Here is a 15,174-nt window from a genome sequence, read left to right as displayed (position 1 = left end):
CTATTTGGTTTTGGAAAGGTTTTTTAAAAGCATAGGAGATCTTATCCCTAATCAAATAAAGTAAATGTATAAACAAAAAAAAAATGCTTTAATGAAATAACATGAATATAACTAACAGTACAGTCTTCACATGGATTAAAGGAAATGAAATTGTTCAATGAAGAAAACAAGGTGTTTAATAAAATAACATGCAGCAATGCAGAAAACCAACCACAAGTAAAAGAAAAATATTATTTTAATAATAAATAACCACAGAAAGTAAGAGTGTTACAATAAATCTAATCTCTATTTCTCTAGGAATTTTAGAAATAAAACCATTTAAGATAGCATACATCTTTGATCTATTGTTAAAGTATACTGTTCATAAGAAATGCAAGATTTTTTTACACATTAGCAACAGCAAATAGGGAGGTAACACTGAAGTAGGATGATCAAGAGGAAACATTTGCTGTCTCTTCACAGCTCTGGACAAATAAGAGGTTTGGATATCAAATAAAACCCAATGTAAAATTTGAATGACTTTTCAAAGTAATACGTTGTTAATGTTTTAAAGTTTTAGCAATTGAATGGATTATTTGTGGAGGTTAGGAAATTGGGCAGAGGGAGAACAACACTGGTTTTAGATTAGTAGCTGGTGTGAAGAAACAAAACAGAAATGATGATCAACAGTAAAAACTAGAGATACAGAGCACATATCTGTTAATTAATCTGCTCTTGAGCACTCATGCTAACTTTCTATCAATATCAGGTGAGATAGAGGTGGAAGAAACTGGTAAACTATCACAATATGAAAGAGATGATCAATTAATGAGTTAATTTAACAAAATAAAAAAACAAAACATAAAGCCCAGCATTCAAAGCTGGATACTTTACCATACTAAACCTCAATTCCATTATTTGTAAAATTAGCTAAATACTAATACCTACCTCATGAGGTTGGTGTGAGGGCTAAATAAGAAACAGGTTGTAAAGCATTTAGCACAGTAGCATAAACTAAGTGCTCTAAGAATGTTTGATTACTACTTATGTAAGTCTCTGTGAAGCACTAAATTTTTTAAATTGTCTATTCCTTAAATTACTTCTTAGCATTGATAACTAAAACTATTAAGTTAGTAAGTTATTACATCCTATTCAAACTTTCCAAAGGCTAGGAAACTTGTTAATGTTCTTGAAAAAAAAAAAAATAGTTCCTACCTACTTGACTAAAATATCTACCTAATTTTTTCCCCAAGGTGGTTTCCTTCTTTAGTATTTTAGATAATAAAATATAAGAGACATTTTATATGTTTTCATCAGACATAGCACACAGCCCTAGCTGGTTTGGCTCAGTGGATAGAGCGTCAGCCTGTGGACTGAAGGGTCCTGGATTCGATTTAATCAAGGGCACATGCCTGGTTGCAGGCGCAATCCCTACTAGGGGGTGTGCAGGAGGCAGCGATCAATAATTCTCTCTCATAATTGATATTTCTAGCTCTCTCTACCTCTCCCTTCCTCTATGAAATCAATAAAAATATTTTTTAAAAACATAGTACATAGATGAATTTATTGACTTACTTCTAAACACTATCTTTCACTAAGCTTTCAATTAAATCTAAGCAAATGCTAAGCCTCCAAAAATGTCATTAAGCCAAAATTAGTAACATTACAATTTATAACATTTTCTAATTCAAAATCTATTATTCAAAAATGTCAGTTCAAACTTTGTTATAGAAATAGAATTACTGATTTCTCCAGTTCTAAGAAACCATAAAATTCCATTCCACAATATCCTTATTTGTTTGTGCATGTTTATTTGGAGGATGGTGGGGTGCATATACCTAGACATTTCTCTAAATGGAGAGAACTTCTTCCTAGGCAGCCAGTTCCTTTGTTCAACTCCCCCAGTTACTAGAAAATTATTTCAGCATTTTAAAATGTGTGTGGTAAAAATTTCAAAGAAGTAAAACTAGAATCACATTTAGTTATATATTTAACAAAATGTTTTTAAAAAATAATTTTAAAAAAACACACTAATGACAGCTCTTGTATCTCGCAATAAAAATCAAACTATTTCTTATGTTTTGAGAAAGTGTTCAAATATAAGTACACTATAGCATCTCTGCTCAGTAGGCATCTAATCTTAAAGAAAACTCCCTAGCTATATGAAAAGATTTAAGGAAATGAAGATGACTATATAAGTCTGTGACAAAGCAAAAATATTTTCAGAGATAGTTCATGCCTTATCCAGATATAACATTCATGGATTTCTTTTTCTTTCTAATGAAATCCATGATGAGTGGCAAAATTTCAGAATTTCTCTTTCAAAAGCTTATATTATTAAAGTTTAAACAGTAGTTTTCATTACCTGCAATGCCAGACCTGAATGAAAATACCATCACTGTTTGAAATTCCTGTACAAATCTTACAATAAGCTATAAACATGTAATTTTCCTCTCTAAATGCTAACAAAAATACACAAGGCTTCAGGACTGGTATGTTTGGTACCTCCATTTTAGAAATATCTTAGAAAACAATGGTACCATTACAAACAACCAGAAATAAAAACTAGAACTTACAAAGTAAAACTTAAAACGTTTTTGATGATAAAAGGGATCATTTTCAATTAACTAACAATGAACTCAATTAAATTATTAGGCTGGATACTAATTATGAGGATTACTATTACTTTGAAATTATTCTCCAATGTCAATAAAATATGTTTTGCACACATTTTAACACAAAAATTTTAAAATAAAAATTTTAATATATAGCCAAAACAGGTTTGGCTCAGTGGTAGAGCATCGATCTGCGGACTGAAAGGACCCAGGTTCGATTCCGGTCAAGGGCATGTACATTGGTTGCGGGCACATCCCCAGTAGGGGGCGTGCAAGAGGCAGCCGATCGATGATTCTCTCTCATCGATGTTTCTCTCTATGCCTCTCTCTTCCTCTCTGTAAAATATCAATAAAATATATGTATTTTTAAAATTTAATATATAAACACTCTCTCCCCCTTTAGCATTCTTCTCTTTTAGAGATACACACTGAAATGTTTATTTGCATTTAAAATATGGTATCTTGGATTTATTTCAAAATAATCTGAGGAGGAAAGCAGTGCAGGCACAGACAATACAAGATTAACCTGAATTTTGATAATTGCTATCCCAATTTTGTATCACTTTTGGCATCACATGCTTTTTACTAGAAAAGTACTTAACAAACCATATTTAACAGGCTGGTAAACTTTTATTTTCTAAGTATGAGGTTTCCTCACTCTGATTCATCCTGGTTTGTGACAAGTATTTTTACTGTAACACTTACTGGTTTAATTAGCTTGCTGAGTTTTCTTTTTTTAAAGGACATACAGAGAAGAAGAGGTGGGACAGGGAAGGGAGGGGAGAGGGAGAAAGAAAAAGAGAGAGATACAAATGGGTTGCCTTCCTGCACTTCCTAACCTGAGATCAAACCTGCAATCCAGGCATGTACCCTGACCAGGAATGGAATCTGCAACCTCTCAGTACAGGGGACAATGCTCAACCAACTGAGCCACTAGGCGGGCTCACTTGCTGAATTTTCAATGAAATATTCTGGGTCATTTCAATGCCTCTGGGGATAATGTATCAAATATATTTAACTGCAACTGTCCCAGAAAATCAGGATACATTGTTATGAATGTAGCCAAGAACTGATTATATCTCTCTGAAAATAGTGACAACAAAAAAAGGTAAGCTCGGTAGGATGGGCTCAGTAGGTTTAGTATCATCCTGTGCACCGCTTGGTAGAGGGTTCAATTCCTGGTCAGGGCACATACTTGGGTTGTTGGTTCAATCCCCAGTAAGGGTTCATGCGTGCGTGCAGAAGGCAGCTGACAAATGTTTCTCACATCAATCTTTCTCTCTTTCTCTGCTATCCTCCCCTTATAAAAGTAATTTGATACACAAATAATTTTTAAAAGCTATAAAGTTATACACTGAAGATAAGTTTCCAATAATCAAATTTAGTGTAATTTAATATGGGCACCAAAACATGTGTCTAATTGCCTTTCCAGGTTTAACAAAGCTAGAAGGCCACAAAAGACCTGCTTTTATTAATGATAAAATAATAGTGTCATAGGTACCCTTTCAAGTCTCCCCTTCAAGTCATACTACATATATATCATATCCAATAGTTCCTCAAATACATTTCTGATATGTCAAATTGGGAATGAATGAGGCAAAGAGAGAAGAAGAAAATGCAGTAAAATTGCTTTTCTAATAGAAAATAGAACCCAAATATAAAAATTAAGAGTATTATCTTTCTCCATCCCAGGCACTAAAGATAGTGGTTTCTCACTTTTAAAAGAATTAACTACAGCCATACCAGTTTGGCTCAGTGGACAGAGCGTTGGCCTATAGACTGAAAGGTCCCAGTAAAGGGCATGTACCTTGGTTGTGGGCTCATCCCCAGTAGGAGGTGTGCAGGAGGCAGCTGATTGATGTTTCTCTCTCATCGATGTTTCCAATTCTCTATCCCTGTCCCTTCCTCTCTGTAAAAAAAAAATCAACAAAACATATATATTTTTAAAAAGTCTTTCTTAAAAATAAATAAATAAAAGAATTAACTACAGCTTTATATCTAGAAAATAATAATATGCTTTTTCAAAACTTTAAGTGAAATTTTTATTGCATTATGACATAGCACACTGTGCAAAAAAGTATACAAATCATATATGCACTCCTGGATAAATTCTCTTCAGTTAATCACATTGTGCAATTACTACTCAGGCCAAGAAATTGAACATTCCTAGCAAGGCAAAAGCCTTCCCATGCTCTTTCTGTCATTACCTTTGTCTTCCCAAATGTAAACCACTTTCCTGATTAGTTTTGCCAGTTTTGAAACATTATATAAAAGAAAATACACAGGATATACTCTTGAGTATGGCTTCTTTCTTTCAGTATTATGTTTGTGAGATTCACACATTGTTGCATTTGGCAAAATTCCATTCAATCTCATTGCTGTACGGTTGTAAATTAATTTATCCATTCTACTGCTAGACATTCAGATTATTGCCATTTTGGAATTATTATTAATAATGCTGCTTGTGAACATTCTTACATATGTCAATATGATATAACAATATAGTTTTTAAGGAAATATTACTAGATAACCTGCATTGTAAGACACCATTTTAAAACTTTTAAGCTATATTTTTATTAAATCTAGTCAGAAATTATAACTTGACTGAGATACATTTCTAGTTTTAGTGTCACTTATCAGCTTAACCCAAGGATTCAGTTGAGATCAGGAAAGCAGATGGGACTATAAAATTTTTTCACCTAAAAATAGGCAACAAATAGCAGTATCTGAGGCGTCATCACTAACAGAAATCTGATATTTATATATCAAATTATTGTTATTGCAAATATCTCAAAATATCATTTACACTCATCACTACTCTGAAAATATTGCAATAAAACTCCTACTAGCTCTTGATATTTAACGATTTAAGGGCCTACCAACGAAGTAAATATACTACATCACAAATTTGGTTTTTATAATAGTTTAGTATCTTCAAATAAGTGGTTCTGAGAAGGGGTCCATATATTTCACCGTGCTCCTAAAGGGATCTGTGGAACAAAAAAGGTTAAGAACCTATGTTCTATTTAACTAAAATGTAGGTGTCACATAGAAGGCATAATTTCCAAGAGCCACCACAGGAGTGCATAACTTATTGAGGGAAAGGAAAGGCTTTATGTTACTAACCAAAATAAGCCCAGTTCACCGGAAAAAAAAAAAAAAAAAAAATTTATCTTGAGTCTTGAGAAGGGAGAATATGGGAATACAGAAGGATTTATAAAATAGGAGAGGTTGATTGGGGGGATGGGGAGACCAATCTAATGGAATTAAAAGGAAAAAAGGAGACCTGTATAAGGTCTGGGCATGTTCTGTGCTCTCAAAAGGAGAAAAGCAATCTAAGCTCTTCCCCCTCTAGGAGAAAACGTAGCTAGAGAACGTTAAGATTTCCCATTGGGCAGTTAGAGTTGAGTTCAGCTACTCTGACATCAAGGGCAACTGTGGTATAAAACTTATCTCATGATTTCACTCATATGTGAAACCTAATGAACCAAATAAATGGATGACCAGAAACAGACCCAGAGTCATAGAAGCATGAACAGACCGTTGAACCTCAGAGGGAGGCGGGGGAGAGTGGTTATGCATAAGGGTATATGAACTCATTTGTATATGTTCATAACCCATGGACACAGACAATGGGGTGGTGAGGATCTGGGCAGAGGGAGGGCGGGAGTGGGCTAGAAGAGATTAATGAGGGAAAAGGAGGACCTATGTAATACTTTCAACAATAAAGATTTTTTTAAAAAGTAAAAAATAAAACATCTCTGCTTACTGCTGTTGAAATTATTTTACAAAGGAAAAGAGGCTCTATTTCACATATATACATACAAAAGTGGATTAAAAAATGTTTTTATTTGTTCAGATTTTACTACAATATCCTCATTAATTGGGGACTTCCATCAACCTGTGATCTTTATTTCAACTCCTGACATCATAAGTGACATCAGTGTTCATCTACAATCTATATTTTTAACTCTTCTTATAAGAATCACCTGATGAATTTTTTTTTTTGTCATAAAATATTTTATTGGGAAAAAATCACCGTTTTCGAAAGAGAGGGGTAGGGGTCCCGCGACGCCAGGGACCTGATGAAATTTAAACACTGATGTCCAGATCCCACCTGCAGATAATTATGACTTAACTGAAGGCCCAGTGCACAACATACGTACACTCTGGAGCGGGGTGGGTTTGGGGGATTCCGTGGCCCCACCTGCGCCCTTTGCAGTCCGGAAGTATGACTGACAGCTTAGGGTCATCCCCTGAGGGGATTAGGCCTAAGCGCTGCAGTTAGCCCAATTTATGGCTGAGCAGCGCTCCCCTGAAGGAGCACACTGACCACCAGGGGGCAGCTCCAGCATCTGGTGGCCAGTACAGGGCACAGCAACCAGTCGTTCCGTCATTCAGTCGATTTACATATTACCCTTTTTTTATATAGGATTATCTGGTACCGGGCCCATACATAGGTATTTAAGAGCTCCCTAGGTGATTTTAATGTATAGCAAGGATTTAGTGCCTCTAATCTAAATCCCTGATCCAGAAATCTAGCCTTAAAGTTTTCTTGATCTCAACACCAATTACCTTCACCCACCTTCTGTTCCTCACCACTATACATTGAACGTTAATCACCCAGAACTATTGTCTTGAAAACTCTACTAGTGCACTCTAAATTACCAATTGCCTATCTTTCTGCCACACCCAGGTCTTCAAGCTCACTAAGCCTTTCTTGTTCCTCAACCCCTCACTTCTTTCCATCTACCTTCCCTCTCACTGCCTGGCTCCCTTTCTTAAACAGCCCATATTACATGGACTCCCCTTAGTCCATATCATATAATATATTACCTCCGTAATTCTCTGGGCTAGAGCCTTCAATATCCTTATCTCCCTGCATCTACCACTCAACTTGCAAACTTCAATACAACTTGCTTTCCTCACTACTAAACTGGATTTCTTAGATATAAAACTTATGGTGCACAGAAGTCCTCAGCAAATCTTATTAAACACCCCTACTCAGAAGATATTTGTAATGTTTACTCCAAAACTTCAGTGCTGGACTAAAGTGTGCCTCTACCTCCTCAACTTTGAATAGATGATATTGCTATCTCTTATTTCAGAGAACAATAATGGTTATTAGATAGGAACTTTCTCAAATCCATTCTCACATATTACCCTAACTGAAGAACTGAAAGGCCCTTTTTATTGGTCTTCATGACACTGATATAATTGAGTAATCCCATTTTAAAACTCTTTCCCAGCTCCCCTGCCTAGCAAAAGCCTCCAGTCTTAATAACTCTTTAAGCCAACTTTTATTGCAATATGTTCTATAATGTATTATAGCATGCATACATAATGAAGAATGGTACGCTTAAGGTTTTAGATCATAATTTCTTCCATAATTTCAGCATGAGTGGTTCCCATTGTCTGAAATTATATCCCTGTAAATAAATCCTGCTTACATTTTGTGGTATCTAAAACATTCTACGAGGTTCTATAAATGTACCATTCATCACTAAGTACTGTTTTGAAGATTAGGAAGTTCATATATAAAATCTCTCATTTGTAGTAAGCAGGCACCAGTTAAATATAAAATTACAGTAAATTACCTATTAAAATAAGCTATCCCCACCCTGGCCAGTTTGGCTCAGTGAACAGAGCATCAACCTATGAACTGAAAGGTCCTGGATTCGATTCCAGTCAAGGGCACATGCCTGGGTTGTGAGCTTGATCCCCAATAGGGGGCATGCAGAAGGCAGCCAATCAATGTTTCTCTCTTATCACTGATGTTTCTATCTTTGCCTCTCCCTTCCTCTTTGATATCAATAAAATTATTTTTTAAAATATATAAAACTAGAGGCCTGGTGCACAATATTCATGCACAGAGGGGGAGTGTCCCTCAGCCCAGCCTGCACCCTCATCAAGCTGAGACCCCTCGAGGGATGTTCCACTGCTCGAAGACTGACCAGGCAGTTAGACATCCCTCTCCCAATCCAGGACTGCTAGCTCCCAACCACTCACCTGCCTACCTGCCTGCCTGCCTGCCTGCCTGCCTGCCTACCTGCCTGCCTGCCTGCCTGCCTGCCTAATTGCTCCTAACTGTTTCTGCCTGCCAGCCTGATCACCCCCTAGCCACAGTCCTGCCAGCCTGATCGATGCCTAACTGCTTCCCTGCAGGCCCGATTGCCCCTAACTGTCCTCCCCTGCTGGCCTGGTCATACCTAACTAACCTCCCTGGCCAGCTTGGTCGCCCCTAACTGCCCTACCCTGCTGGCCTAGTCACCCCTAACTCCCCTCCCTTGCCAGCCTGGTCATCCCTAACTTCCCTCCCTTGCCAGCCTGGTCATCCCTAACTGCCCTCCCCTGCTGGCCTGGTCACCCTAACGGCCCTACCCTGCCAACCTGGTTGCCCCTAACTGTCCTCCCCTACTGGCCTGATTGCCCACAACTGCCCTCCCCTGCTGGCCATCTTGTGTCCACATGGGGGCGACATCTTTGACCACATGGGGGTGGCCATCTTGTGTGTTGTAGTGATGGTCAATATGCATATTACCTCTTTATTATATAGGATAAGTTATCCCTTCTCTGTACCTTATTTTATAATTTGGGGCCATCTAAATGTGTTCAATTAAAAAAAATAAAAAAGAGAAAGGGCAATTCCCAAAAATTGAAAGCAAAGTGAAACAAACACAACTATATATCCAGTTGGTGGCATAATCTCACCAAAAATTCTCTTAATTGTCTTTGAAAAATAAATTCCTAATGGGATATATCCCTGTACAGACGGGAGTTCTAAAAAAATAAAAATAAAATTTTAAATCATCATTTTTCCCATTCTTGCATTTGTCCTACATTATGTTTATCAATATTACTTATTTGTTGTTCTAGGTAAATTATAAAATATTTTTATCAAGTTGAAAAAAATTAAAAATTAGAAACATAAAGTCTATACATTAACCTGAAAAGAAATCGCATCCTATATAATAAGAGAGGAATATGCTAATTATCTGTTATGCCATGAAGCGTAACAACTGCCCACGTAATGACCGGATCCCAGATCTGCAGGAGGGTGGGGCAGTGAACTATAAGCGGGAGGCGGAGACCTACAGGAGGGGGCAGGGCAGCAAGCTATGAGGGGGGAAAAAGGAAAAGGGGTGAGGGGACCTACAGGAGGCCGGGGACAGCAGGTGGAGAGCTATAGGATGGCAGCAAGCTACTGGCTATAAGCAGGCAGCAGAGAGCTATAGCTAGGGGCAGGGCAGCAAGCAAGCTGGAGGCAGAAAACTACAGGAGGGGGCAAGGCAGCAAGCCATGAGGAGGGCCGGGGGGGAGCTAAGGAAGGCGGTAGTGACCTACTGGTTCACAGACTGGTACGCAGGGCTACTAGTATGGTAATGATTAAGTCTGCTCATTCTGAAAGATATATGGTAAGTCTCTTCATTTTTTCCATCTTAAATCATTTTAGATCAACCCCAACCTAAGCTGTAACCTAGGCCAAATGACAACCTTGAAGGTAACACCACCCATCTAAGTGGGTTGTAGGATTTACTTGTAACATATAAGTAATAAACAATATATAAACAAATATATCCATATACTATCAAGCCCACAAGCCCAATCTCCTGGTGCTTACAATGGGTGTGTGCAAAAGTTTAAGATTGACAGCTTCTTGACCTTCCTCAAACCCTCCCATGAGTTTCTATATAGGAGTTTTCAGAGTGCATGTATTTATTCAATAAACACTGGACTCCTTACTATGTGCCATGTCCTGGATATAGTGCTGGGAAAATAGGAATAAGCAAAAAAGCAAAGCTCCTTGAGAAAAGACCTGATTCAAAATTCCAACTCCCAGAACCACAAAGAGACAAGCAGTAAGACAGCATACTAGAAGCTGCCTGCCTACCTGCTCCTGATCTGCTCCTACTGTAAAATTTCATATATCTAATTTGCAAACATTTTTAGGAACGTAGAAAAATAGGTGTCAGCCAATAACAGGAACAGGTGTTTAAATACTTTGAGAAGTGATGGACTGACCTTTACCAAATCTAAAATTATTTTCACAAATATAAACCCTCCATTTTAGAAATATAAGCAGGAAATATAAAATAGGGATTTTCTAAATAAATAAAATGTTGACTTTTATTTTAACACTTTTAACTTTTAAAAGATAAGCTTAATCTATTTTATTTCAACCTAGAATGGTAAATTTTTGGCCCTTGAATATTTTGTTAAGAGGCCTAGATTTGGTGTACAAAAATTACTTAGACTCTAAGTTTTGAATTATTCTACATGTAGAAGGAACTTACACTAGAGTGATTTCGAGGAGGTGCTCGTTCTCTTGGAAGCCTTTCATAGTCATGTCGTCCCTCAGACCACATTTCATCTCTTCTGTGAGCCACTATAGGATAAAAAAGAAACCAAAGGATTATAAATTTTTTTGTTATTAGGCAATAATAGAGAAGATGAAGGAATAAATGACTACTTTCCAACACAAGTATTTTCCAGAGATACTTAAGGGGGGGGGAAAAGAAAAAAAGAATGATTAAGGCAATTCTTCTTCCAAACAATTTTGAAGTTTTCTTTGAAAGAAAATAAAGAAAATAGAAAGCTCCCCCCTCCCCCCATCCATTCTTGGATGAGTTTAAAAAAAAAGACCATACGCCAAAACCGGTTTGGCTCAATGGATAGAGCGTCGGTCTTCGGACTGAAAGGTCCCGGTTCGATTCCGGTCAAGGTCATGTACCTTAGTTGCGAGCATATCCCCAGTAGGGGGTGTGCAAGAGGCAGCTGATCGATGATTCTTTCTCATCGATGTTTCTAACTCTCTATCCCTCTCTCTTCCTCTCTATAAAAAAATCAATAAAATATATTAAAAAAAAGAAAAAGAAAAAAAAAAGACCATAGAGGTGTGGAGTTATTTCTGGGCTCTCTATTCCATTCCATTGACTTATATGTCTGTTCTTGATTACTATGGCTTTGTAGTATAGTTTGATATCAGGTGGTGTGATTCCTCCATCTTTGCTCATCTTTAAGATTGCTGTGGCAATCTGGGGTCTTTTGTGGTTCCACATAAAGTTTTTGAATATCTCATCTAGTTTTGTGAAACATGCCATTGGTATGAATTGCATTGAATCTATAGATTGCTTTAGGTAGTATGGAATTTTATTTTTTAATGAACACCTTTATTACATGAGCTAAGATAGGAGGGAAAAGGACTTATTTGCCTTTCCAGGCCTTGATTGCTCCCAAATAAAACTCCAACCAACTCCTTGCCCTCAAGCAAATAATTATCTGTGTAGCCACACTGGCCTGGTCTTAAAGCAATGCATGCAAGAAGTTTGCCCTGCTGAAACTTTTTGAAAAGACTGCTGATTTTGACATTCTTTCTCATTTGCTAGGGTCTTATGAATTTTCTTTGATTTTTGTTTAAAATCTCTTCCTCCTCCGGAGTCAGGTTAGCCCCCTTTTTGTGGCCCAGGGGCAGTGCATAGTGGGTACATTGTCCTGTCAATGAACACAGTGCAATTCTTTACTAAACTCCTGGAGCAGATCAGTTCATTGCTGGATACATTGTAAACATCAATAATCCTTGTTTTGTATGTGCAACACCTGGAGCCCCAGAAATTGCGCACATATCAACTCAAGGCTCAGTACTTCTTGTAGCCTCCCCACATGCAGACTATGTGTATGTGGTGGTGTTCAATCTTTGTGTTGGCAGCAGGGTGTCTCAGCTCATATTTTTGCTTCTTTTGGTAGGGCTTTCTCTTACACCATCTTATAGGGCTTATACCAATTGTCCCAAGAGATGCCCATGGCTTGGCACAGGCTGGAAAGAGCTAGTATGGACATTTTAATGATGTTAATTCTCCCTATCCATGAACACAGCAGATGCTTCCACCTAATTGTGTCTTCAGTTTTTTTCTTCAATCTATATATATAAAAGGCTAAGTGACCGAGCATACATCCAACCAACCATCTGGTACATATGACGCGCACTGGTGATTTAAAAATAAACATTGAAAAATAAATAAATAAATAAGTAAATAAATAAATAAATAAATAAACATTGACTAACGCATGCACAATACATATAAAGCTCTCACTGGCACCAATTGCACACATTTTAATTTCATAATACTATCGATTTATACATATAAAAGGCTAATATGCAAAATGATTCCTCGGGAGTTTGACCAGTTCGATTGATGGCTATGATATGCGCTGACCACCACGGGGTGGCAAAGAATGAAGGCAGGCCCCTGCCAGCCAGCAGCCAGAAGGCGCTGGTCTTGAAGCAATGCATGCAAGAAGTTTGCCCTGCTGAAACACCCTGATCAGTCCTGATTGCCAGCCAGGCCTAGGGACCCTACCCATGCCAAGTTTTCTAGCATTATACATACTATCTTGACATGTCATTTTTTTGCAGTAATTATCACACAAATCTTTCTTCTTTCAATGTACACAAATCTGTGCACTGGGCCACTAGTGTTTATAATTTTTGAGTACAGGTCTTTTGCATCCTTGGTTAAATTTATTTCCAGGTTATTTTTTATGCAACTGTAAGTGAAGATTTTCCAATTGTTTATTATTGGTGTATAAAAATGCATCTAACTTCTGCATATATTTGTATCCTGCTACTTTACTGAATTTATCAGTTCTAGCAAGTTTTTGGTGGAATCTTTAGGGTTCTCTATATACAATATCATGTCATCTGCAAATAATGAGTTTACTTCTTCTTTTCCAATTTGGATGCATTTTATCTCTTGTCTGCTGTGGCTAGGACTTACAGTATGATGTTGAATAAGAGTGGTGAAATAGACATCTGTCTTGTTATTGATCTTGAGGGAAACACTTGTATAGCTTTTGTCCATTGAAAATCACATTGGCTACAGGTTTGTCATATATGGCCTTTATTACGTTGAGGTATGTTCCCTTTATTCCCACTTTGCTGAGAGATTTTATCATAAAAGGGTGCCAGATTTCATCAAATCTTTTTCTGGATCTACTAATATGATCATGTGGTTTTTCTCCTTGATTTTATGTGGTGCATCATGGTAGTTGATTTGCAGATATTATACCAACCTTGCAACACCAGAATAAATCCCACTTCATCAAGATATATAATCTTTTTAATATATTGCTAATACTTGTTGAGATTTTAGCATCTATGTTCATCAGTGATATTGGCCTAAAGTTTTCTTTCTTTGTAGTGTCTTTATCTGGTTTGGAATTAAGAAAATGCTGGCCTCATAAAATGAGCTTGGGAGTCTTCTCTCCTCTTGAATTTTTTTCTAATAGCTTAAGGACAGATGTTAGCTCTTCTTAAATATTTAGTAAAATTCACCTGGGAAGCCAGGATTTTTGCTTGTTGGAAATGTTCTGATTACAGTTTCCATTTCATTAGTTATAATCTTTCTATTCATATTTTCTGCTTCTTCCTGATTGAGTTTTGGAAGATTGCATGTTTCTCGGAATCAATCCATTTTATCCATATTGTTCAATTTGTTGACATATTTTCTTATAATCCTTGTATTTCTTTGGTGGTGTTACTTCTCTTTCATTTCTGTTTTTATTTAATTGGGTCCCCTCTCTTTTTTTCTTGATGAGTCTGGTTAAGGTTTGTCAGTCTTGTCTTTTCAAAGAACCAGCTCTTGGTTTCATCAATCTTTTGTATTGTTTTGTTTTGTTTTTTTTTGTTTCTGTTTTATGCTCTATTTTGTTTATTTCTGCTCTGATCTTTATAGTCTTTCTCCTACTCACTTTGGGCTTTGTTTGTTGTTCTTTTTCTAGTTCTTTTAAATGTAAAGTTGGTTTATTTGAGATTTTCTTTTTTTGTTTCTTAAGATAGGCCTATAATGCTATAAATTTCCCTCTTAGGACTGCTTTTGCTGTGTCCCATTCATTTTATTGTTTCTTACACTCTTTACAAAGAATAAAGTTGTTCCTTTTTTGGGCCTCTTACTAGAACACTGTTATATCAAATTATTTTCAATATACTTTTCTTCCTCTTCTCTCTCCCTAATATCACTGCAAAGTGAATGACTGTGCATACCTTTTACTCAGAAGAGGTATTGATTAAATACTAGCCAAATAAATAAAGATAATATTGATGACTACCACATGAGCCATTCTGGAAAACATTATTATTACTTTATATCTTTAATTATCCATAAAACTTCCAATGAGCACTATTAGATTATGGTTCCTTTCACACTTATCATGACACCAGTGCCATTTCATTTTCAAGTAAAAGGTATTGATGAGAATTCTTTAGGTCTAGCACCCAAAGCAGGGATTCTCAACTCTAGCTACATATTAGAGCCATCTAAAGAGCTTTAAAGAAATACCAGTGTATAGGCCCTATTCTCTGAAATCCATATATAACTGGCCTAGGTGGGACCCTGACACTTTTTAAAAATCTTATCTCAGGATTAGATGTTCTGATCTAAAAGAAGGTAAATATATTCCTCATATACTAAATTGAATCAAGAAGTTTTTAAGAGCTGTCTTGAACTAAAAACTACATAATACTATTTCAATTGAAAATGTTTAAAATTCCAGGCAACTAAATTAATCTTGACACTTAAAGTTC

At 36.7% G+C, this 15,174-nt stretch overlaps 1 protein-coding gene and 1 pseudogene across 10 annotated transcripts in view; both read right to left on the bottom strand.

Moving 5' to 3' along the window:
- The window catches only part of PPHLN1 (periphilin 1), a 99,221-nt gene that overhangs the window by 80,243 nt on the left and 3,804 nt on the right, over positions 1 to 15,174 (bottom strand). For 7 of the 10 annotated variants that reach the window (XM_036455111.2, XM_036455114.2, XM_036455116.2 and 4 more), the window contains one exon: positions 10,889 to 10,980. In XM_036455111.2, the coding sequence (XP_036311004.1) occupies positions 10,889 to 10,980 (92 nt within the window). Of the gene's footprint in view, positions 1 to 4,401; positions 4,504 to 10,888; positions 10,981 to 15,174 lie in introns of all 10 variants that reach the window. The other 3 variants (XM_045587923.1, XM_045587922.1, XM_045587924.1) reach the window with 1 other exon arrangement.
- LOC118728531 lies at positions 11,755 to 12,596 on the bottom strand (annotated as a pseudogene).

The sequence above is a fragment of the Pipistrellus kuhlii genome, unplaced genomic scaffold (genome assembly GCF_014108245.1).
Source record: "Pipistrellus kuhlii isolate mPipKuh1 unplaced genomic scaffold, mPipKuh1.p scaffold_m20_p_3, whole genome shotgun sequence".
Classification (NCBI taxonomy): Eukaryota; Metazoa; Chordata; class Mammalia; order Chiroptera; family Vespertilionidae; genus Pipistrellus; species Pipistrellus kuhlii.
This window is presented reverse-complemented; position numbering and strand designations above follow the sequence as displayed.